This window comes from Onychomys torridus, chromosome 3, assembly GCF_903995425.1.
Source record: "Onychomys torridus chromosome 3, mOncTor1.1, whole genome shotgun sequence".
In the NCBI taxonomy this organism is placed as follows: Eukaryota; Metazoa; Chordata; class Mammalia; order Rodentia; family Cricetidae; genus Onychomys; species Onychomys torridus.
This window is the reverse complement of record NC_050445.1, coordinates 45463819-45489362: the sequence shown is the minus strand read 5'-3', so window position 1 is coordinate 45489362 and position 25544 is coordinate 45463819. Positions and strand designations below refer to the sequence as shown.

The following is a 25544-nucleotide window of genomic DNA, read 5'->3' as shown; positions in this document are numbered from 1 at the left end:
TTTAAAAAACAAAACAAACAAACAAAAAAAGCAGTTGTTTTTTATTTCACCATACTTGTGATTATTTTTTGTGCAAAATGTCATTGTTGAGCTGGATAATTCATTTCATTTACCAGATTTAAATATCTATACTAACAATGGCACTGTCAAAACTCAAATCCGTCTTTTAATTTAAAAAAAAGCACCATGTGTTCCACAAAAACCTATGCTACTGGTTCAAATACGAAAAAAATCCCAGTGCTGTTAATTACTTGACTTGACCATCACTAGGCATGTTAATGAATCACAACTACATTGACCCTCAGAAATAGGAACGAATACTCCCTGTCTTCAAAATACAAAGTAATTTTAAAAGGTTAGTTAATCATTTATCATTTCATTATTCTCTTTCTGAATATCATTTCTGGAATGTGTCCTCTGATTCTGAAGGCAGAACACTATGAATTAAACCAAAACATATTTAACTGAATCACGCAAAAGAATGGAGTTAGAGAACTCACACGCTCTAACTTCAGCTGCATCACAAAGCTACAGAAAGTGAGATGATGGAACTTTGGTAGAGACACAGATATCAACAGACCAGAACTGCCCAGAAGATTTCCTTACATCAATGCTCAGTAAATCCACAGAGGTGTCAAACAATTTACCAGAGAAGAAAGTCTTCTGGACCAATAGTGTTAAGATGAGTAGATATCTATATCTATCTATCAATATCTATAATGTATCTTACTTTACACATAAAAATTTTAATCAAAATATGTCATAAGCCTAAACCTGAAAGAAAATCTGAACTTTTGAGCAAAACATAGGAGTAAATCTTTGCACCCTGGGATTAGGAAATGGTGTTGTAACTATAAACACCAAGAAACAGCTGATTGAATAAAAAATGATAAGGAGAACTGCATAAAAATTACTCTTCTAAAAACACTAAAAGACAAAGCAAAGAATGAGAGGAAATATATACAAATCTTTTGTCGCATTAAATATTGTTTCTCAAATATATAAACAACTCACAACTGAGTAAAAAAGTCAACTTAATTTACTAATGAGCACAAAATTTGAATATTTTACCAAGGGCCAATGAACACGTGAAACTACACTCAACATCTTTAGTAACTAGGAAGCTGAAAGCCACCATTTTGTCCTCACTAAAACGGCTGTGACCAGGAAAACAAACAGTAACAGGTGCTGTAAGAAAACTGGAACTCTCCTCACTGTTGGGAATTCATGGATGAGCCATCTTAGAAAATGGTTTTGTAACTTCACTAAAAGTGAGTTTATCCTACAACCTAGTGTTTCTCCTACAGAGAAATAAAAACCATATGAATACTTAAAGACTTTCAGGTGTTACTGGCAGCATTATTCACAGCCCAACCCCAGAAATAATCCAAATATTCACCAGCAGTTCAGTTGAAGGCATAAGTATTTTATGTTGTGAAAGTGTTGGTATATCTGTATTCCTACACACACATGTTACTGTAGTTTTATACATCTGTATTCTAAAATTAGTATGAAATTCTACAAACTCCATAGATAATATAACATCTTCACAAGAATGAATGCATATGTGTAGTTAAAATTAATGTCTTTCTGACTTTCAGCCCAGATACCAACTGGGTTGAAATTCTAAACATTTCTACTTCTTAGCTTTGTTTTCCTAAGCTAGTTACTCAACCTCTCAGGGGTCTTTGCTTGTCAGATATGGGCAATAATAATATTCTTCATATGATTTGGGGATTAAATGATATAAAATAGACAGAGTGTTTAGCTTTGGGCTGTCACAGTATCAATCTTTAATAAATTAGAATAATCCAGGTTCTACTCACACGCGGGAAGGAGAAGGCAACCATTTGGTGATGCGGAGAAGACATTTTCTGCCCTTCCAGCTGTCAGCCTTCAAGACTTTCACTTAATCTCTCAGTCGCAAATTGCCAAAATCTGTAAATGAGGGTCAAACTGTTAGTCTAAAGTACATACAACTAGGGAACTGTATGGCAGGGCTTTGTATACTGCATAGCACAATAAATTATAAAATTCTGTGTTATCATAGCTTCTGTCCCCATCACACCACCCAGGATATGTTTCTAGAAGAACCAAACTACCCATAGGGCATTGTGGAGTTGTTTCTCCACCCTCAGTTCATAATGAAAGAGTCGGTTCATCACCGCAGTGTCTGTGGCAGGACATTTTCAAAACAAACTTTACCCTCCGTTTGTTTGAGCACAGAGTAAGGAGAACCATGTCACCTCCTATCTGAAACACCCTGCCTGTCCTCACCAGCTATCAGGCTCAGCTAAATATGGCTCTGGCCACTGTGCGAATAATCCCTGCTGGTTCTGAGACCTCCATCCACCACTGATGTGACATTCTTTGTGTTCAAATGTCTAGCTGACGTCTGATGCTTAAAACAGCCCATGCTTTCACCCTCTCCACATTGTCACAGCCCTGCATCACCACTCTCAAAAGGCTCCTGAGGCCACTCCTCACACCAGCTGCCGAGCAGCCTGACACTTGCCTCCCTGTCAGCCTCTGCCTGCCTTGAATGCCTGGTTCTTCAAGCTCTTGGGGGGTCTGACGAGGCTGGGACCATGTCTACATTTGGCTACAGAAGGGGACTTAGTAAATATGAATCCATCGATGAGGATGAACTTCTGGCCTCCCTCTCGGCTGAGGAGCTTAAGGAGCTTGAGAGGGAGCTGGAGGACATTGAGCCTGACCGGAACCTTCCTGTGGGCATGAGGCAAAAGAGTCTGACGGAGAAAACCCCCACAGGGAACTTCAGCAGAGAGGCGCTGATGGCTTATTGGGAAAAGGAGTCCCAAAAACTTTTGGAGAAGGAACGGCTTGGGGAATGTGGAAAGGTAGGTTCTGAAGACTGTGCCCTGGCTGTGCCCATCATCCTTATTCCCACCCCCACTCCGAAGTCAGACACCCCTGCTTTCTGTAGTGTCTCAATCTTCATCACTTAAACTTTCTTATAGCCCAAGTGTATCCATTACCGAAATATTTTCCAGGCCCAAATAGTCTTGGTGAGAGTGGTTTTACTGATTAAAAATGGGAACCTGGAGAGGAAAACATTTCACAACCAGAGTATTGGTTTGAATGAGTTGTCAAATACTCTAAAGTACTGATGTTGCATAGCACGTTTCTGGTACAGTTTTCTTTCAGTTAAGTACATTTATTTCCTGGTACTTTGACAGCAATAATGGCAGCAGTAAAAGTAGTTTTATATTTGCAGTGCCCAAGTTCAAGGCTGTGAGGAGAACATGAGAATGAACATCAAGAGTCCTCGTTCTTCCTCTAATTTTGTTTTTAAGTTGTCAGAGTTTCATAGACAATCATTCCTTCAGGATTCTCTTTCTATTTGTCCATCGAAAGAGTTCAATTTGTTTTTCTTTTGTGAATTAAGACTCTCCCACCCTATTGAGAGTTCAACAAGTTCTAGAGTTTTCCCCCAAAGAAAACACATGCTTTAGCATAGAGTTCTAAATGACAAACCCCTCCAAGGATGCAGGTTAAGTCTGTATGTACAGATGCATCTCTGAGAACCTTCCTACTTGATAGGGATTCTGAGACTAGGAAGCACACTTAGGATGGAGAACTTGGGTCTGGGAAGCCCATGTATGCTGCCCAGGGAAGAATCATTTTGAATTTCCCAATGAGTCATTGAAAGGAAGTTCAAACAACTAACCTCTGGGAAAGTCATTATAGCAGTAGAATGTTATTATAGGAAAGAAACCCTGAGTTCATGGAAGAAATCAGGATGCAAACAACTATTTACAAGCCTGTGTGCTCCACTGAAATCACTTATAATCAAAGTAAGCTGGCTCAGAGTGACCAGCTTTCCACAGTACTAATCTAGGGGCTGTGGTGATCTTGGTGATAGCTGTGTGCACCACATTTGCAGTAAGATATGTCTGAGCTTTGCCCGTGTCAATCATCATAGGAAGGGCCACTGGGACCAAGCCAGGATCTTCCAAGGCCACTGTGGCTGCAGTAGTGAGGAACTAGAGGGAGAGATGAAGAGGGAACATCTATAGCCGGTCAAGATTTGGGCTAGTCAGATCTTCTGTGACCATCACTTAAAAGTTGGATTTGCTTTCATTGGTTTCCTTATTTGTTTTTTTTTTTTAATTTGGAATGAAAATGAGCGTCAACAGTCTGAGGAAGCAGAATGACATCTTCTTATGCTTACTAAAGAATTTCCCTCAAAACAAGAATGCAGCTATCTCTAAGAAGCCAGGACACAGAGGCACCCACAACAATAACAGGACAAAGGCATCTTAATGTCAGAATGTTATGACAGCAGAGGGAACCAAAGGGCAAAGCCTGTTGTCAGCTGTTGTTGACACCCACCTCACGCTGCCAAAGGTTTTGCTGATCCTGCCAGTGGCTTATCGGACCAATTAGAGAGGCTGTCTTCTTTGCGAACTTAGATTCCTTTCCAGGCTGGTTCACTTTCCTGCCACTTCACAGTCCCAGCCAGCTGTCTCTGTAGTCACAAGGGTGCTGAGCAGAAGCCGGCTGACAGAGGGAGTAAATCTAGTCCCACCACAGGGAAAACTTCCAAGCAGCTTAGGGGAGAGGGGAGCAGGTGCTTGTCTCAGTGATGATGGCACAAAGAGGTTCCATGAGGAGGAGCTGGGGTCTGAATGGGATGGGGGTGGTGAGGCTACTAGCTTTGTGAAGGTTTGGGAATATTCTGCATAGCACCTGGTGAGAGACAGCCTTTTTTCGGTCCATCTTGGTTGACATAAGTGTGTACTACATCAGCTCTAGGCACCCTGGACATGCAACAGTTCAGCGCTCCTAACTTGAGTAGTTGCTGGGCCTAAGGCACAGGTGCCAATGACTTTTCTCACATTATCTCATCTTGGCTTACCTTTTGTCCCTTGAGAGCTGGGACCAGGAAAAGTTCAGGAACTTATGTGAGGGTAAAAGCTTGTCAGTCAAGTTGCAATTGAAACTAGAGACCCTTGGCATGAAGGCAGTTTTTCAGACATGTAGGTGCCCGCCCAGCAGGAGGAACATGGTCTGGTACTTCAAAAGGCACAAATTCTAAGCCTCTTCAGGAGGCAAACTATCAGGGTAGGCCTAACTAGCTGTGGTCTAACAACTCCATCTGGCAATTAGGACATATGCTAATGTTAGGACTATAAAGAATCACACAATTTCTTGATACCCAGAAAGGTTTAGTGATTTGTCTAAAATCAACCAGCTCTTTGTAGGGAGAACCAGGACCAGAGCTGAAAGCTTCCTTATAGATTGATGATGGTGCTGTGGACATAATCAGAAGAGGCTGGCTATTTCCTTGTTGGTGTGTTTACTCTCCATGTTCACCAGCATTTACATTCTATCTGTTCGGTCCCTCCTACCTCATCTGCCACCTCTTCCTCTATGTCACCTTTCCACCTCCATTCCCCAAAGGACCAGACCTAACTCCAAAGCAGCAGACTAGGAAACCATTGACCACTCCCCTCTGGTGTAGGACTGATCCATAAAGGAGCAGGGATTCTCCTGTGGGCCATCCTACCTCTCCCTTTCCCTTTGCTGATATTTTTCTCCTATATGCTCCCTTACTGGGGGTGATCAACAATCTCAGATTGCCATGGCCTGCTTTAGGAAATTCTTTTATCCTGGTAAAGCCCTCAGGCTTGAGCAAACAGCCAGGAGACTTGGTCACCTTAGCCCACCTGACTAAGTGTTTTCTTCTATGTATGGTCCTATGAGATGTTGTTAACCAATGTCAACTTAGCTCATCTATCCAGTAAAGAAATGTTTACTGAGTCTCCATAACATGCAAAGCACTGTGCTAGGTGAGAAAATAGACCGAGGTCTCTGCCCACTTTTAACAGTCTATTGAGAAAATGGCAGACAAGCAGTTAAAGTGTGAGCCTAGATTCTTGGGAGAAGTGTCATGTTAAAGAAGCCCTCCCAGAAGAGGACTCATTAGATATTACATGACAGCTCACATTGCTAGATAACTTACATGATTTTCAGCTGTATTTTTAAGTGGAACAGCTTTTGTAGAGAGAGACTAAAGATCTTTAAGTACTAAAAAAGATGAGATTTCATGATTGTATAAATTGCAGCATACTCTGGATTTTGAGACAGGCCAGAAAACAGGCAGGTACAGTACACACCCTTAGATAGCTAATGGGGACTCCACTTACAAGAATTTGTACATGGGGACTCCACTTACAAGAATTTGTACAAAGCAAAGGGACTTCAGTGGGAGTGTCTGAACTCTGTCTAACTGATCCATTTACTTCTTTGCATGGTGTTTTGTATCATTGAGTTATAGCTCCTGTCCCTCCAACCCTTTGACAGACAAATAGACAGACAGACAGGCAGACACACACACACACACACACACACACACACACACCCTCCCTTCTTCTTCTCCTAATACACCAAGTAAATCGAGACTGGGCAGGTCATCCCAGGAGAGGCTGACCCTTTCCCAGGCCATCACTTGGTGCCTGCCACTCCAAACAAGTGTAGCTAACTGGTAGCTATTTTGTGACAGCAACTGGGCAGACAAACCTGGAGACCAACACAGTGTTTTCCAAAGCTCCATCCACATGCACATGCCGCAGACAGCAACACCCCTTGAAGTTAAAAAAAAAAAAAAAAAAAAGTGCTTCCAGTGTAGAGGATGTGGGGGGAAGCCAGGGCCATGGGCTTCAAAAGAGATAAGGGGGGCTCACAGGATAAGGGAAAAACAGACACTTTCAGCACTTCCAAGGCTTTTGCTAATAAAAGATAACACGAAGAGGAGAAAGCACTCTCTTGGGAGTCTGTGCAGAGGGACTAGTGACCGGACGTGACAAAGCTAGAATCAAATCTTGTTTACCTGAAAGCCTTTCACAATTGATGCACGCTAAATAAGTTTACAGTATTAGGCCAGGCAAACACCTGCTTTGAACTTATCTGCTGCTGTGTGCTAATGCACACTGCTCGTTGGGTCCTAGGGAGGCTAGTCTTCTGCAGGCTGTCATGTTTTACCATGGCTTCCACCAAGGGCCTTGTTTGTTGTTTTTCCAGAGAGCAGGTTTTGATCTGCCCTGCTCAGCAGCTCTATGGGAGTGTGGCCTTTCTACATTCTTGTGCTGGGTGTCATCACACAACAGACAAATGCTAGAGGTGCAAACCTCGTGCATCTGCTTTTCTACATGGAGACAAACAGGACAGAGGGCACCTGCCTTGGTCATATCTGCGATGGATTGAACATTTGGGGAATAAACTCTCTGTTGCTTGTCTATGTTCCCAGCCCAGCAGGGCCTTCTCTTTGAGACAGAGTCTCACTAAGTTGCCTAGGCTGAATTTGAACTCTTTCTATCCTAGACAATCCTTGAACTCATTACCTACTTGCTTCAACCTCCCAATTAGCCAGGGTAACAGGTGTGTGCCAACAGGCCTGGAGAAATTTTGAGCATTAAGGACAGGGAATTCATTACCATATTGTTTATTTTTGTCGTACTTGTTTGCCGTGAAGAAATAGAGAAGGACAGTGCACTGATTTCAGAGGTATAGATTTGCACAACTGGAACAAATGAGTCATGAAGCCAACGTACTAAAGTTTTCTTATTTTATTTTGTTATTTTATTTATAATGGCACATGTGTAGGTCAAAGGACCCAGGGGTTAAACTCCACTGGGCTAATGCTGCAAGTACATTTCATCTGCTGAGACATCTTGCTAGGCCTAAAATGTTGAAAAATTTATCCAGCCTTTTCTGAAGCTGAAGCCCCGACTTCTGTGTTCAAACTAGAAAAATAACCACAATATTTTATCCAACAAATGCCTGCTACTTTGTAGAAGACAAATGTTTACAGAAAAGCCGTGAGTGGTTAAGCAATAAAATGCTGACCTTGGTCACTTAAACTAGAGATGAGGTCAGAAGCAAGGGCCTGCTAATCCTGTTCACTGCCGACCTTTGTGGTACTTACGTTACCTTTGTCAACTGATAAGTGTGCTTCCGGCGAAAGCCTTAATGGTGTCAATACACTCACCCCCCAGGTTGCAGAAGAAGACAAGGAAGAGAGCGAGGAAGACCTAATTTTCACAGAAAGCAACAGCGAAGTCTCTGAGGAGGTATGTACAGAAGAGGAGGAGGAGGAACAAGAGCAGTCTCAAGAGGAAGAGGAAGAGGAGGAAGAGGAGGACAGCGAGGTCGAGGAAACTACAACGGGAGCCACAAAACGTATTAATGGAACTATAAACCACAATAGCGTTAATTCAGATAACGCTAAGCCAAAAACATTTAAAAGTCAAATAGAAAATATAAACTTAACCAATGGCAGCAGTGGAGGAACCCAGAGGAACACAGAGTCGCCAGCTGCCATTCACCCCTGTGGAAATCCCACTGTCATTGAGGATGCCCTGGAAAAGATTAAAAACAATGACCCTGACACAACAGAAGTCAATCTAAACAATATCGAGAACATCACCACACCGACCCTATCCCGCTTTGCCGACGCTCTCAAGGAGAACACGGTAGTGAAGTCATTCAGTCTGGCCAACACACATGCCGATGATGCCGCGGCAATCGCCATTGCAGAAATGCTCAAGGTCAATGAGCACATCACCAGTGTCAACGTGGAGTCCAACTTCATCACAGGCAAGGGGATCCTGGCCATCATGAGAGCCCTGCAGCACAACACGGTGCTCACCGAGCTGCGCTTCCATAACCAGAGGCACATCATGGGCTCCCAGGTGGAGATGGAGATCGCCAAGCTGCTCAAGGAGAACACGACCCTGCTCAAGTTGGGCTACCATTTTGAGCTCCCAGGACCAAGAATGAGTATGACGAGTATATTAACAAGGAATATGGATAAACAGAGGCAAAAGCGCATGCAGGAGCAAAAACAGCAAGAGGGGTATGATGGAGGAGCTACTCTCAGGACCAAAGTCTGGCAAAGAGGGACACCAGGCTCTTCTCCATATGCATCTCCCAGGCAATCTCCCTGGTCATCTCCCAAAGTCTCCAAGAAAGTCCACACTGGGAGAAGCAGACCTCCATCTCCTGTAGCCACTCCCCCTCCTCCTCCTCCTCTGCCTCCTCACATGCTGCCTCCTCCTCCACCTCCCCCTCCTCCTCCACTCCCAGAGAAAAAGCTCATCACCAGAAACATCGCAGAAGTCATTAAACAACAGGAAAGTGCCCAGCGGGCCCTACAAAATGGACAGCGCAAGAAAAAAGGGAAAAAGGTTAAGAAACAGCCAAACAATATCCTAAAGGAAATAAAGAATTCTCTGAGGTCAGTGCAAGAGAAGAAAACGGAAGACAGCTCCCGACCCTCTACCCCACAGAGATCAGCTCATGAGAACCTCATGGAAGCGATTCGGGGGAGCAGCATAAGACAGTTACGGAGGGTAAGTCACACCAGATCTGACCCTAAGGTGGAGCTCATTCAGTGAATCAGCCTCCATGGACGGATGCTATCAAACCCACCTCTCCACATTCTTACTAATCTTTTCAATATTCGTGCCTGTGAGAGCAAGTTTGCCAAGCGTCAGCATTAGGAGCGGGTCCATTGAGTGAGAGAATGAACGCATTTCCATTGGTGCCAACTTATTGTCTCAGCCAGGATCATTTTATGACACCCCAACATACAAAAATTCCGATTTTCCTAATTAGGAACAAAACAAAGTATTATCTGCATCTAAAAAGATCCATCACTTGTCAGAATTTTCACCACACAACTGCAAGTGATTCACCACTAAATTTATAAATGTGATGCCACAGAGGCATCATAATCTACATCCAAATTCCCCTCAGGGAATACTGCTAAAGGTCAACCCTATAGGTGGTGGTGATGATGGTGGGAATTTACTTTAACATGCTTGTTGCTTTATTGAAAGGCAATCCCGTTTTTGTAGGTGGAAGTTCCCGACGCTCTGAGATAGAATGGTCTGTAGAAGAGGACCTGGAACTGCTTAGTGGTGTGACCTGAGGTGCATTGTAAGCTGTTTCCAAAATGCCTTCTTTAATTTGAAATATTCCCCGACTTCAAAGATAGTGTCACTATGGAATTCCAAAGGGAATTTTAAGACACAATCGGCATGTTTCTTCTGTAAATATGAAAATAAACTTTTTTTTTAATGTTGTAAGTTCATATGAGCAGAAGCCTCGGAAGATCTTTTTGCATCTCTGGAGTCTCTGTGACTGAGCTCAAGTCATTTAAAGAAATGTGCTATTATTTTTGTAATCCCAATAACCTTAGGTTAAAGTTTTTTCTTTTTTAAAAAAGAGAAACTAATATTTTTCTGTGAGTTAATACATCTGCTGGCTATGTATGCAATATTGCTAAATATTAAAATCATTACGTTCTCACACCAAAAGGGTTCATGCCTTCTTTCTTCATGCCCAAGAAACTCTGGCCAAATCTCTTTCCAGAGTATTAAGTTAAATAACTTTCTAAAGAGCCTCTTTGGGAAGTATGAGTCAGGTTTGGGGAAAGATTCCCATGTGGCTATTTCCCTGGATTTATTGATATGCAAACCAGATGGCAGCACTGGCTCCTGTGTTTTCATAAGTCCAACGGACAGCCAAAAGTCAGTCCAATCACATTATTAATCAACAGTTCTGGAAAAGATAAGGTAGAATGTTAGGAAGTTTTGTTAGGGAAGAAATGAGTGCGCAGGAAATGATGGAAGGCAAACATGCAGTTATCCTGGCATGGATGCTGAAGAGGATCTTCAGCTCTCCCTTTGGCACTCTCCTTGGACATCCCTGGCTCAATGAATCTCAGCTTTGTCTTTTTTTAAAAGAAATTTTGTATTCATTTTACATACCAACCATCCTTCTCATCTCTCCTCCCACTCCCCATAACCTACCCTCTCATCCCCACCTCGGAAAAAGGTAAGGCCTCCCATGGGGAGTCAGCAAAGCCTGGTACATTCAGTTGAGGCAGGTCCAAGACCCTCTCCATTGCATCAAGGCTGTGCAAGGTGTCCCATCATGGGTAATGGGCTCCAAGAAGTCAGCTCATGCACCAGGGGTAGATCCTGATCTCACTGCTAGGGGCCCCTTAAACAGACCAAGCTACACAACACTCTCCCATATGCAGAGGGCCTAGTCCAACCCCATGGAGACTCCACAGCTGTCGGCCTAAAGTTTGTGCGTTCCCATTAGCTGTCTCCGTAGGTTTCCCCATCATGATCTTGATGCCCTTAGATCACAGAATCCCTCTTCCCTCTTTGCCTGGACTAGTTTTGTCTTTTTTTTTACCCCCACCTTCCCCTTGCTCTCCCTCCTAACCTTTGATTTCTCCTTTCCCTTTCTTGCCCCATCCCTACATCTCTTCCTTTCTTTCCCTGTCTCTTTTCTCCCCATGTCTCTCTCTCCTTCTCTTCCTTCCTTTTCTTGCCTAACACAAAAATGAGTGATGTCAACATCCCATCCATAAAATTACACTTGAGAACAGAGTCTTGTTTGTTCACAGTTCAAACTACCATCCCACCTCTTCTAGTCATCCTAGAGGCATCTGAGTCTAAGTAAGAGAAACATGCTTTCCAGATCTCCTTCCCTCCAGTCTCCTGAACCTCTTTGTATTAACTCTGATTTGTGGTACCACTCATGGCCTGAAGGTACTCTGAGCCATCTAGTCAATGTTTTGCTTCCTAGGAAGATCTTTTAATTCTTTCCAATGAAGACGATCATGTTTTGCATTAAACGATCTCTAGTAATTCTCAGGATTATCTCTTCTGCTCATCCCCTCTCTTAGTAAGAATAACTGGAATCAAAGAAGATTCCACAGGCTGTAAGTTTAGTCAGTGTCTGAGATTCACATGACAAGGCAGTAGATGAGAGTCATTTGCTGAACCTAAGCTATTTCATGTATATTTCACAGCATTAAGAGGTGCTATCTCCACCTGATAGGTAAGAAATGGAGGAGCAGAGGTCAATGTGAAGCTGGGCATCATTGACTGCAAAGCCTAGGCTGATGTGTACTCCTCCTCGCTGCTTTTACCCAGATGCTAGTCTCCTGGTGGCCCTCACTCCCAGACACTCAGCGAAAACTGCTGTTTCCTGTGGTGGTGTCTTCACTATTTTTACCCTTTCTACTAGTGTGCAAAATTATGTCTTATTTAGGGTTAAAGGCATGTGCATATACATTCAGAACAGAAAGCCAGGCCTTCCTTTATTTTTACCTTTGCTTGAAGAGACAGGCTCTGGTACACCTGAGGTAAGGAGTGAGAGGGGAGAGACAGGAGGAAGGGGTCCTGCTAAACCACATAATTAGGAAGAGCACACAGGACTTCCCAAAGGAGGAGGGAACAGCTGCTATCATTTGTGTCACAGGAAATGCTTAGCTTGTGGAGGGCAAGTCTTCTCCCAGAAGCAAGGGACTAGATGCTAAGTTTCCTCTTTGCACTGCAAAAGCCTGCCTTGCTGGATCTTTGTGAACCTTGGGAGAATACAGAATGACTTATGGGGCATGCCACAAAAGTGAAATATATGGATATGGACTCTCACAGCTCACAAAACAGTATATTACAAAGTTCAGACTGAAGACAAGTATAACGGAGTTAGGCATCCAGTGAGCACATTAATTATTAGTGAAAAGTACTTGTAGAACATGTCCTATCAGGGTGCAGTGCTGCAAATAGGCAGGGCATTATGACTATCATCATTCAACAGCCTGAAAACCCACAAAGCTGGTGTCAAAACTAATTAATTCATCTTCTATAAAAAGCATTCAGCTCACTGAGGGAGATTGCCCAAGACCAGATGAAGTGTTTAGGTGGTGATTTATACGTTCACATTGGTCTCTGAAAATACACCTCATCCTGATTTGAAATGGTGCCCCAAACACCGTCTCATTCTGGTTCCCAGGCAATGCTCCATGGCCGCAGGTGTTTAATAACTCTATGTCAGCAAGATCTTGACTTACCACCTGCCCTGAGATACTTACTACCAAGGAATGAGAGAAGGCAGTAAGAAAACCCTGCCATATCTACATTGAGATGATTCAAAGGCTGGAGTAAATCAGCATGTTCTTGTAACGATTTCCTAATGACTTTCTTTTCTGAATAAGCCTTCCAGGTGTGGAATGTGAGCTTGTGTGTGTGAGTGTGTGTGTGTGTGTGTGTGTGTGTGTGTGTATGTATAAAGTTAACAGTCTCTTCCTTCTATCAGGGTCTTCAGGCAGACTTTTATTTCCATTAACCACCAAATAACATGATATAAAGGCTAAGGATTGCTCTGAAACTTAGAACAGTGGCACCACCATTGATGCACTTGATTTCCACAAATATTCTCCAAGTGTTTATTGCATATCCAGACATACTTCCAAACACTGGAGTTAGGAACCAAGAAACTAGAACCTGGTCTTGATGGAACCTGCATTCCAGTGCCTGTATTGCTTACAGCATTCCTCACACACTGTGCATTTATGTACCCAATGGTTCTAAGCATGAGCTACTCTGTTATGTGCTGGGGATATCTCTGAGTCAGAAACACCCTCTATATCAAAGCTGTGGAAATGCCAAGGACATCAACCCTTTCAGGAGGGTCAAGCCCTTCTTCAATTGACAAGTTGTTCAAAATCAGACTTTGGATGGCATTTGTTGGTGAGCCACGTTTTACCACAGACTCTTTACCTGAAACAGATAAGGAGAGAAGGAGACCCTCTCAGGCAGGATGACAACTTGAATTTTTAAATACAAATGTTACCAGGCTTAAAACAACAACAACAACAAACCCCCCACAAATGTTCAGTGATGTGGGCCGACACTTCAGTTTGAGAGTGGTATAGAAAGGTCCAGAAATCAAGATTTAACGTTATTTTGTAAAACAACAACTTGCTAAAAAGTTAGTGTTTAAGTGGATTTTCCCCCACTTAAACTTTTAAGGGAAGGGGGTAGAGTTCAGTCGAGAATGTGGTTTGGAACTCAGAGCCTGCATAAAGTCTGGTGTGGTTATCCCAGCACTGAGATACAGGGAGAGGGGAATCCTGGAGGCTTCCTGGCCAGCCATACCTACGGAACCAGCAAGGCCGTTTGCTTCTAGGAAAACGTTCACCTACAGGCATAGAGTCCAGAGCAAAACCCATCCCTGTTTGGGTTGTTCAAGAGCAAACAGCTTTGAGCTCCTTGTAATAGCTCGGTTCCTCACAGTGGAGGTTGGAATGGTACAAAAGGAAAGGAGCATAGACAAGTCTTGACACATTGTGATGAGCTGAAAACAGGTTAGTTGTGTTCAATTCACAATTTATTCAGAGCTGTTACCCTGGTTGAAAAGGATCACGATTGAAATACGAGGATGTAGCACTGGTCCCACAGTCCCACACAGAGTAAAGCCTACTGACTCCCTGTTAAGTTTTCAAGAGATTGCTGCTCGGGAGCAGCCTGGTAGGCATTCTCTGCACATGCGCACATGCGTCAGGGCCCTCTCAATGACTCCACCCTGCTTCCATGTGTGGTCTAGAGCAGTGGTCAGGACACAGCTAGGAAGCTGGGTAGGCTCCACTAGTGGAGCTGGGAGGGGCAGGCACTTTTAACTGGAAAACGAAAATCTTGTTCTCAAATGAAGCCATCCTGAGGTATGTTATCACAGTCTTTAAAGCCTTGGGTTTTGAGGCCATTCAACAAATTTGCACCCAGGGCTGAGGCTTTTGACACTGGCTCCTCTGCACTGAGTTTTGGAAGTTAACTCTGTTCCCAACTGAAACACTGTAATTGCAGGAGGGGGATTACACCAAGTTAAGTGTTTGTTAACAACATAAAATTTTGGAGTCATACATTTAAATTTGAAATATTGGGCTCCCAATTGAAAAGCATTCCAATCCACTCTCATCAGAGTAAGCAGTCATTGGCATGAGTACTAAATTTCTCTTCCTGAATGAAATCTGATGATCCATTACTCACTGTTACATAAACAGTAACAAATAGTCTAGAGTCACTTTAGGTTACAAGTTCACCAGTTGTCTTCTGTAAGTTTATCACAGAACAATCCTCATTCAACAGAGGGTTTGGAGTGCCATTACCAAGATTAAAAAGCAAAATAGGTAATAATAATAATAATAATAATTACAACAACAACAACAATAATAATAATAATAATAATAATAATAAAATATTAACAAGACCAGAAGACTCAACTAGTAGCCCAAAGTGGTCCTTGACCTAGAAGGAGAGTTGGAAAATAAATTACATTAAAAGAGAAAAGTCAGGGGAAAACACATTGTTTACTCCTATTTGTGAATATCTTCCTAGAAGTTGCTTTAGCCTTCCATAGCTTCTGCTTTTTCTTTTCATTTTCTAAGATTTATTTCATGTGCTTTAGTTCTTTGCCTGCATGTATGTCTGTGAGGTGAGGACATCAGATTCCCTGGAACTGGGGTTACAGGTAGGTAAAAGCTACCATGTGGGTGCTGGGAATTGAACCTGGGTCCTATGGAAGAGCAGCCAGTGCTCTTAACCTCTGAGCCATCTGTCCAGGCTCCAGCTTCTGCTTTTTCAACACACCTCTAGTTGAGAGATGTTCAGGCTACAAGAGACCAGCAGACAGCAGAAAATCACTCAGGAGAATCCAGACTCTATTACCCTTTCTTCTCTGGATGCCACCAAGAAGCCCTGTTGACTCTTTTCAGACACCCAAAACATGTGACTGAAGTCTTTTGTTTGTTTGTTTGTTTGTTTTTGTTTTTGTTTCTTCAAGACAGAGTTTCTCTGTAGCAGTCCCAGCTGTCCTGGATCTTACTTTGTTCACTAGTTCATGTTATAAAGGGAGAAAGGGAAGAGAAATGGAATAGGAAGGATTCAATGGCATAGGGATTGGGAGGTTAGTGTGGAGGAGGAAATGTATGAAAGGATAACACACCACTAAAGGCCTTCTGAGAAAGCCGTATGGAAAGCTACTACTAGAGAAGCTTCCCCAAATATACACATATGTAAAAGTATTTAAATGGAGGTTATAAAGTGGGGAACAGTACCCTAAGTAGATATCATATGCTGTCCCCAACCAAAAGCCTACTACCAATGGGTTACCTCTTTTTGAGTTGCTGACTAATAGGGTTCCATAGACCTCCAAACATGACACACTATTGCCACCACTACTGGAAACCCTCCAGAACTTGATGGTAACACCCTGCTGCTGAAGACACCATGTACTTGGATCACAGGGAATGGAGAAATCTAGCTGGTACTCAAGTAACTGAAAGTGCCATCCCTACTGACTATATACAGTGTTTATAGTGCTGGAATGTGTTATGCAGGCAACAGGAGAAAAGGAATCATCATTCTCAGCCAGTTATAGCTGTGAGTTACAAAACTGATCAACATGTCAAACTGTGCTCACGAGTGCAATAGTGGCATGGATGTTATGAGAATAAACAACCACTTTTTGAACATATTTAAAGCCTGTTCCATGAGACTGAATTCATGCATGAATACTGCCAATTAGGCCAAGAACCTGTTAGTAGGTCATTGGCCCCAGGGGAAAACCTACTTACTATTGTTCTACTAAAAAGACATAGATCATACATAGTTCAACCCTCATCAGACAAGCTCATTTTTCCATCAGATGGCAACTAATAAAGCAACTCTCAACTGGCCAACATGTAGAGAATGATATAGAATACTCAGCCCTAAATGGAATGTCTACTCCCCACCCCACAAGGCTCAGGGATCTATGTAGAAGAGGGGGCAAGTGAGAGGTGGTAAATGACTTTAAGGAAAACTGTTTTCTAGACACAACAGGGCAGATACACCTATGAACTCACAGAGATTATGGTAGCATGCACGACAAAAGCACACCACTACAAAAGTCCTACCCCTAGCCAAGGAGCTATTGGCATTTTATTGCTGCTGTAAGAGGGAAAGCTGGTTTTCAGTGATATGGTATCTGGTACATTGATAACCCGTTGTTTAGTTAGGGTTCCTATTGCTGTGAAAACATCACGACTAAAAGCAAGTTGGGGAGGAAAGGGTTCACCTCACAGATTACAGTCCATCGCTGATGGAAGTCAGAGCAGGAACTCAAGGCAGGAAACTGGAAGCAGGCCATACTGAAGCAGAGGCTATAGAGGAGTACTAACTTGCTTGCTTTCCATGGCTTGCTCAGCCTTTCTTAGGACCCTGAATCACCTTCCCAGGGGTAACACTGCCTTCTGTGGGATGCAATCACTAATCAAGAAAATACCTAATAGGCTTTCCCACAAGGCAATCTGGTGGGTGCCTTTTCTTAACTGAGGTTCCCACTTCGCCGATGACTAGTCTATGTCAAGTTGACATAAAAACTAGCCAGCATATCAGGACAGGTCCCATGCACAGGAGCTGTTGGCCAACACAAACTGGACTCAACAGGTTTACAAAAGGTTATGTGTATGAATATGAAGTTGAGTTGGAAGGAAAGTAGGAGGAGATCTGGTAGTTGGTAGAGGGGCATGAATATAATCAAAATACACTGTATGGGATTCTCAAAGAATAAACAAAAACAGTACTTAAAATACTTAATAATGGTGGCGAAATTGAATTTTCTGGGGAAAAGTCTCAAAAATACTCTGTAAAGGCTTTATAAGGAAAGGCCCATTTGTAAACTCCATTTTGTAGAAAATCTAATCAACATGCATATTCTGTTAAGTTTTCATAAATTGAAAACCTTCCAAAGTTTATTAACATGCTATGCAGCTAATAAGTGGAACCATAGATTACAAGCACCAAGATAAACCAATATTAGAGTCTCTATTAGCCACACAGTAGAAAGGATGAGCACATTTTTTATGCACATGATATTCTAATCTTCCCAACCCATTAAATATGATTTAGCAATAATGATTAGTAAATTAGGCTTTGCAGAATTAAAACAACTTAAGTGCACAATATATTTGTTTCTCTTAATTTACTTGGAATAATGTGAGGTTCAAAGAGATTTAGATGGTTGGGAAACAAAAAGAAACAAATTTGAGAAAGATAGGTCATTCTCTTCAAAACCTATTTTTCTGCTGTTTGGGGTCCTGGATAAGGAGATAAAAGTGCCCAGGCGTGGAAATGCTCAGGGAAGCAGAGTTGCTCTTTGCACATGCTGACTGGCTGTTTTCTTATCTAGCACACATCAGGCATACTGGATAAGGAACTAGTGGGAGCTGTGGAGTCCTGAACCATCTACCTGGCTCTGAACCTACAGTAGATGCCTACACTAGGCAGCCAGTGTATCATAGCATGTTCTGAAGCTTGAAACATGGGTTCATCTACAGACAGGTGGAGTCCACTAAAGCATTATAGGGCACCCCCATTTGCCAACAGCTTAGAGAGCAGCTGGACTTCTGTGACTATGCTCACTACACTCATACTTATCTGTTGACGTTCAACTATATCGCAACCTTAAGTACAAAAGTTGTTTGAACTTTTGGTTGGGGGAAGAACCAACATAAAACACCTTTAGTGTTCTATGGCCTGGTATCGATTAAGCTTTAACTAATAATATAGTACAACTTTAAAAGCTGGCCCTTTTACATTCACATTCTTCCTCAAACAAATCATTTTACTGGATTTTCCCTGTTACCTTTCAGGTTATAGATTCAAATACATTTTAAAATTTTATTTGTTTGACAATGTTGGGGGGGGGGACTTACAAATTCTCCTGTCAAAGTGGAGAGAGGAGGAAATGGAAGGAGGGAAAGGAACAAGCAAGTCTACTTGCTTGTAAACACAAGTCTCCTGTCTTCTAAGAAAGAGCCTAACAACTTCTAGCCCAGCTTAAAAACTTAACAAGTTTTTTGCTTTTGTTTTAAGGCCAGAGGTGATTCAGACACTATTTACACTTGCTGTCTAGAACAACATGCGAGCTACACTATCAGCACTGTTTCCTGGTAGTCACTTTCCATGATAATAATCCCTTCAGTCCACTTGTTTCTTTCAATATGACAAATACAAGGTATAGTTTCCTTCTCTTTTCTAATAAACGTGAAATGCATGCAATCAACTGAGAAGGTCCTTCTCTCAGTAAAACTAGGACATTGGGTTTAAATGCCCATGTCGCCCTTGGAAGAGCTCCCAGTCTTTGACAGTGCCTCTGCTGCTTAAAAAATATTCAGATACCCACATTTAAAACTATCTTTCTTTTAGGTTAAATTTATTATAAGAGTTCATAAAATAGTGAAGCCCAGGTAAAAACAATGTCTACTAAGAAAATAATTTAATAATTTGGATGTACAATCAAAAGCTCAACCTCATGTCAACCCCTAACTACCTTGTGATGACTGAACTTCTGGGCAATGGGGTGACCATCATCAAGCCAAAACATTACCACATGTCCCAGGAAAAGGCTGATTCCTCCAGATTTTTTGGGCAGAGATGGGCACAGGTGCTGGTGGCTTCTATCAACACGCAGTAGATGAGAAAGGTGAAATCTGTAGCCACACACCTACACAAATCAGTGTATGTGTCCCATCATATCCATAACAAGTGCTTACCAAATCTTTCTCTAGTGGCTTCCTAAATTTAAATTTCTTAAAAAAAAATTTTTTTATTTAGTCTTATATGTGTATGGTGTTGTTGCATGTATGTCTGTGCAGCACATGTGTGCTTGGTACCTGAGCAGGCAAGAAGAGTTTGTCAGATCTCTTAGAACTGGAGATCAGTTCTACGGACAGTTGTGAGCCTCCATGTGGATGCTGGGAGTTGAACCCGGGGCCTCTAGAACAGCCAGTGCTCTTAATCTCTGCCACCTGTCTCTCCAGCCTTGCGCCATTCCTTTTATTTTAAATCACAGATTAAACGACAAGAGATAATGAGAGAAACCTGTGTTGTACAGGGAGCTGTATGTCAAGCAATGTAAAACTTCTCAACTTTTCTGCAGAGGATTTCCTCGTTGGACCATTCCTTATCAACAAACTTGCCCTTCAGGAACCCCATTCCTAAAGTAGTCACTTTAGAAATCTTCATCTAGATAAAGAGAACAGGATAATTCTAAGACACACAGCCTTTGTAACAATTCTTTTGTACATTCTCAAGTGTTCACATTTGTACAACAGAAATGTTTCCACAGAACAAAGCTCTTGGAAGTTGTTCTGCAGCATCCTACACACTGGATATACCAAGCACAGCTTCATCTTCAGACTCCCACTTGGGCCAGGGTCGGTGGACCAAAACATCCCACTCATCAAAAACTAAGCTTCGTTTAAATGAACATGACCTCTAATACTGTTTATTAAAAACTATGTCCCACATGAACTACTGTGTTTGGTATTAACCTCCAGTAACCTCCAATATCATTCCAGTCTGGAAATCTTGAACACTGACATTTCGCTGTGAATGTTGTTGGAAGCACTGCACCGCATAGGAGCTCCACAGTAGATGCTGAGCAGCTGTCAGGTTTCCCAGAAAGGTGGCAGCGTTCTTTCACTCACCATGTTTATTACTTCACGGGGTACTCTACCTCTCAGGGCACGCAGTGCAGGAAATTTCAACCGTTACCCAGCACTGCTGTGCACTCTTGGCTAGACTCAACTATTAAACATTTTTGTTCTAATCTCTTGATAAACAAATAAGGCATACTATTTTATACTATTTGGGTCAAATTAATTTTATTATGCTCCATGATGAATTGCCACCAGTGCAACATCCTATTCACTATACATTTCAAAAAAAATTCACATACTAAACAAAATTTCAGTTGATAAATGGAATTGAATGATTGAAAATCTTTATGAATTTCATAATACAATATGTGGCTAGCTGAAATTGTCTATCACATAGCATTTAGATATAAAAGGCCTCATGCTAGTTTGTTAAATGCACAGGCTACCAGACAATCACGTAGCTGGATCTATCCATGAGGCTTCCAGACGATGCACAAGTAGTACCACCCACAGGGCAAGATGGTGGAGGACTGAGACGTACAGCTGATGCCTTCCTCGGCAGAATGGATTTAGTCTTCATGCCTGGACTGAATTCCACAGCTCTGTCATTTAGACTTAGCACAAAAAATAAAAAGCAAAACAAAAACAAAACCCCTCTTCTGTATGAGAAAGAAGAAACTCAATTATCTTTGGCAAATAACATACTCCCCATGTATACACAACTCAAAGAACTGAAAGTCTCTAGACAAGCTCCTGGGCAAATACCAAGTTAGTTGGATAAATCCCAAACTTCTTGGCCAAATGGTATGGGACATCAGAATTGGCAGTATCTCCAAAGACATTTCTAGGAATTTAGTTTTTTTTTATGTTAAAAAGAAAAGGAATACAAAAGCCTGATGTTATTTATTTAAAATAATCACTATTTGACAAACTCCTAATTTTATGGGTAGTAGTTGTCCAGCCTCAGGAACCCAGTCTCACAGATCTCAAGCCACATGAAGATGACAGTAAGCAGAAAAAGGCTCCCAGCAGCAGACAGCACTGTTTTTACAAGAAACACAAAATTGAGAACCTTTCCAATGTGCTGTAATTACTCTCGCAAGGAAGGTAACATTCTTTGAATAACTTAACTATCTTACTGTACCACTTAACTGCTTTCAGCAACTAAACCTTTTAAATTACTCCTGACAATAACTAGATGCATGATCACTAACGATTATGTGATAAACTGGTTAAAATTCAAGCCATATCTTGCAGGTCCAGCCTGTCAAGATCATGTCAATACTAGATTTTGGTCGGTATACTTCTAGACAGCATAATTTTTAGTTGGATATTATGACTATAATGAATACATTTGAAGCTACATTCTGCATACAACTCAATGTGAGAAAAATATGACTGTATTTAAATCAGATAACCGTCTACCTAAAATTTATTTAAAGTAGGTAGGTAAGATAATTATCATTGTAAATATGAAACAGCCACCTTTAGGCAGATTAGTGTACTGTAAAGAGGCAAGGAAAATCTAATTTTATCATACCATCTAGTATGCATAACAAGTGTACAGGCTGTAAAGTTTTATTTCTTCTTTAAAAATCTATCAAATCAGTTATGTGTTCTAAGAAATTTGCCACTGGGACCATCAATCTTTTAAGAAATATGTAACTTTTCATCAGATATTTGACAAAAACCCGGAGAAACTATCAAAGTAAAAACATACAGTATATGTGAGGTTTAGCATTTGTGCATACTTTTGCCAAAAAATCTGACATTTACAATTCGTATTTCTGAATACAACAATGCACACACTCTGCAAAATACAAAGATAACTTCATACCATTTTAGCATTGTTTTGATAACGCTTTGAGTCAAATATGGGCATGACTACAATTGTTTCTGATGCATGAAACAACCTCCATAAGTATTAACTGACACTATTTTTGGGAGTGATACCAAAAGAGTTCAATTCTTTGCTGAGAAGATCCTGTCACATGTGCTGTAACATAAAAGCAATCTTGGTCAAGTATAGATATGTGAGGGCTCATCAGGATTCCTGCCTGCAGATGCCACTGCTTACCGGTGGCAAGCAATACTACAGAAGAGGTGTGCTACTGTCTCTCTTCACTAGTGTCCTTGTAGTGATTTTAAGCAGAACATATTGCTTGAATTTGTAAAACTGCAACAGTGTAGTGATGTCTAGAGAATTGTGCAATGTATCAGCTTCAACATTCATATGTGGCATCATATTCAAAATAAAGGGGCTAAAGAAACTAAAGTTTACATCACTTGAACAAGAATGTAGTGCTATGCTAAATTTTATTAAGAAAATTTAGGTACAGAAAAAGTAGGGTATGAAAATAGTGTTCTCCTTCTGGCATTCTAAGTAAATTACATTAAGGTTTGTGTCAGTCTCACACATTAAACTCCCTTGTTGATGGAATGAAAATATTCACAAGTCACGTGAGCATCCTGCTGTAAACTTGCACACAGTAACAGGGAGTAGCTTTGTATAGGATTACAACAAACCTTTACAGATTAAATGAGGTATTGCACAGATTAATTTAAAAAAAAGCAAAAACAAGGCAACAAAAATATACAGCAAATTGGTAGAACATTTACATGATAATTTTACAGATCCATAGACAGAAAGTAGTGTTTAGTATTTCACCTTAAAAATATATATATATATATAATATATAGATCAGTCTTCCCACTCATCATCATCCTCAAAATCTTCTTCATCATCATCATCTTCATCTTCATCTAAAACCCAAAACCAAGAGTTAAACATACATAAATAAAATCACATAATTCTCCAGTGACTTCTCCCAACTAGCTAACTCCTGAAACAAATGTTTAACTTCTAAAATCTAGTTACTGAGATGGTTTAAAATTAATCCAATAAAATGAGAATAGGAGATCCAAGATTTGGGTGTTAGCCCCTTAGTACCTGTGTGGTTCTAATGAGTCAAATGAAACTTAGGTTAGCTTTTCTAGATTTTGGGTTCACGTGGTAAACACAACTACTTTCCCATTCTTTACATAAATTTGTAAGCCTGGAACTTTCGTTTTTTCTCTCTTCCCACAATCTGCTTTTCTCCATCTTAATGACATCATCATTCTGTCAGGTGAGCAGGCACGAGCCATTATTAACTCCTTTTCCTCTTCCTCCATCAAGTGTCTTCCTTTCTACCACAGTCCACACCTACTGTCAGGATTTGCCTCAACTACTGCTGTTCTCCAGTAGAGCCACCTCAGAGAAGACGGAGGGACACTTCAACTCTTAACTTTAAAGGAAAGGCCTCCTGTGGCTGGCTACTGCTGTCTAGACATGCTCCCTCTGAAACATCACACGTGACTTGGCCAGTCCTTCTGCCCTCTTTTAAGTCTTCCACCTTCCTCACCCTCCACTTTCTGCCTCTAGTGCAATTGTCTTCCTTTCTGCCCCTCACCCTCACCACACTTTTCCTCCTTGTTACAGCATTTGAAGTAGCTCTTTCCTCTTTCTGGCTGACTCATCATTTACATCCCACTCAGAAACCACCTCTTGAAAGAGGGTTTTCCTGACCATCCTGTGTAACCCTTCTCCAGAATCAGTAACTATCTATTCCATGTCCCTCTCCTTGTAATCCTACCACCTCAATTTCTTAGACTGCCTATGAATTTAATGTCTTCATAGTAGAACACAAGCTCCACAAAAACTAAGTCTTGGTCTGTTACATATCATAGGATCCTGAACAGCAGAGGAGAGCTGTACAGAGGTTGATCAGTCATTATTCTCTAAGTGTACTCAGGTTTTGATGGCATCTAGTTCTATGAGTGTACATCCACATTCTATCAATTTTCCATGACACCTATACCTCACAAAACCTATAAAAGCCAAATCTGTAAAGAAAGATGGGATTGAATACTTATGTTTAAAATGATAAAGAGCCATAAAGTAATGTGTATGTGACATTATATATGTGGGCTAGATAAAAACACAGAATATCCTCTGTTCCACCCATAAGACAGATTTCCTATAAGGAATCATTTCAGTACTAATACCAGAACTTGAAAAGTTTGAAAAGTAATAGACGGTAGAGAAAAGCAAAAGAAAGCTAATCCTCTCTCCCCAGCATTCCAAGTTTTAAATTAAGGTATTTTGACCTAGTTTGGACTGATTTTCTGTGCAGGGAGAATGGAAATAGTTTAACTCCATTTTTCTGCAAGTAGATATCCACTTACCAACATCTTTATTTAGTAGACTGCCCTTTTTCCAGTGTGTATTTTTTGTTTATTACTGTGTGTTTATGTCTGGATTCCTCTATTGTGTCCTATTGGTCTGGGTGTCCATTTTTGTACCAGTACCACACTGTGTTGTGGAAAATTAGTTGAAGATTGTTACACTTGTTTGGGCTGTGGAGTAATTGTTTAATGATGGAAAGATGTGTCGCATTTTTTTTTTTCAAGACAGGGTTTCTCTGTGTAGCTTTGTGCTTTTCCTGGAACTCGCTTTGTATACCAGGCCGGGCTTGAACTCACAAAGATTCACCTGCCTCTGCCTCCCGAGTGCTGGGATTAAAGGCGTGTGCTGCCACCACTGCCACCACCACCCGGCGTGTTGCATTCTTTTATGCTGCATTTATTTTACTCTGTGAAGCTTTGTTACTTTGCCTGTCTAAAACACCTGACTGGTCTAATGAAGAGGTGAACAGCCAATAGCTAGGCAAGAGAGAGAAATAGGTGGGGGTGGAACACAGAGAGAATAAATAGGAAGAGAAGAGAGAGAAGAAAAGGAGAAGGGAGGAGGGTGCCAGGGGCCAGCCACCCAGCCAGACATGAAATAAGAAGGAAAGAAAAGATGGACAGAAATAGAGAAAGGTAAAGGCCAGAGACAAAAGGTAGATGAGATCATTTAAGTCATGAAAAGCTGGCTAGAAATAAGTCAAGCTAAGGCTGGGCATTCATAAAAAAGAATAAGTCTCTGTATGACTATTTGGGAGCTGGGTGGCAGGCCTCCCAAGACTAGAGAGTAAAAAACAAAACTACAACACTATCTTTGTCACTATAGCTCTTATTAGTAGACTATCACAGAAATGGGACTAAGAAATCTCTATTTAGAGACTGCTTGTCAATAATTCTATAGTGTTTTACAGCACAAACAATGAATTTATCACTATATACAAAGTTTTTTCTTCTAGCTGCTGTATGGCTGTGGTGTCCTGGTGTCTATCAAATTTTAGGCAGACCA

General features: G+C 41.3%; 2 protein-coding genes across 3 annotated transcripts in view; one reads left to right on the top strand and one right to left on the bottom strand.

Annotated features, from left to right (window-relative positions):
• The first annotated feature begins 2493 nt into the window (after positions 1-2493).
• Positions 2494-10110, top strand: Lmod2 (leiomodin 2). 2 transcript variants are annotated; one of them, XM_036180335.1, is made up of 3 exons: positions 2494-2861; positions 8022-9377; positions 9885-10110. In XM_036180335.1, exons 1-3 carry the CDS (start codon positions 2589-2591, stop codon positions 9909-9911), a joined length of 1656 nt encoding a protein of 551 aa, XP_036036228.1. In that variant the 5' UTR covers positions 2494-2588; the 3' UTR covers positions 9912-10110. The 2 variants fall into 2 exon arrangements, with proteins under 2 accessions (XP_036036228.1, XP_036036229.1); XM_036180336.1 differs by having other exon boundaries at positions 2589-2865; positions 8029-9377; positions 9885-9911.
• Positions 10111-20514: 10404 nt separating this feature from the next.
• Wasl (WASP like actin nucleation promoting factor) overlaps positions 20515-25544 on the bottom strand; it is a 57487-nt gene continuing 52457 nt past the window's right edge. Inside the window, exon 11 of the mRNA XM_036180999.1 lies at positions 20515-23074. Coding sequence (XP_036036892.1) covers positions 23013-23074 — 62 coding nt within the window. The 3' untranslated portion in view covers positions 20515-23012. The remainder of the gene's footprint in view (positions 23075-25544) is intronic.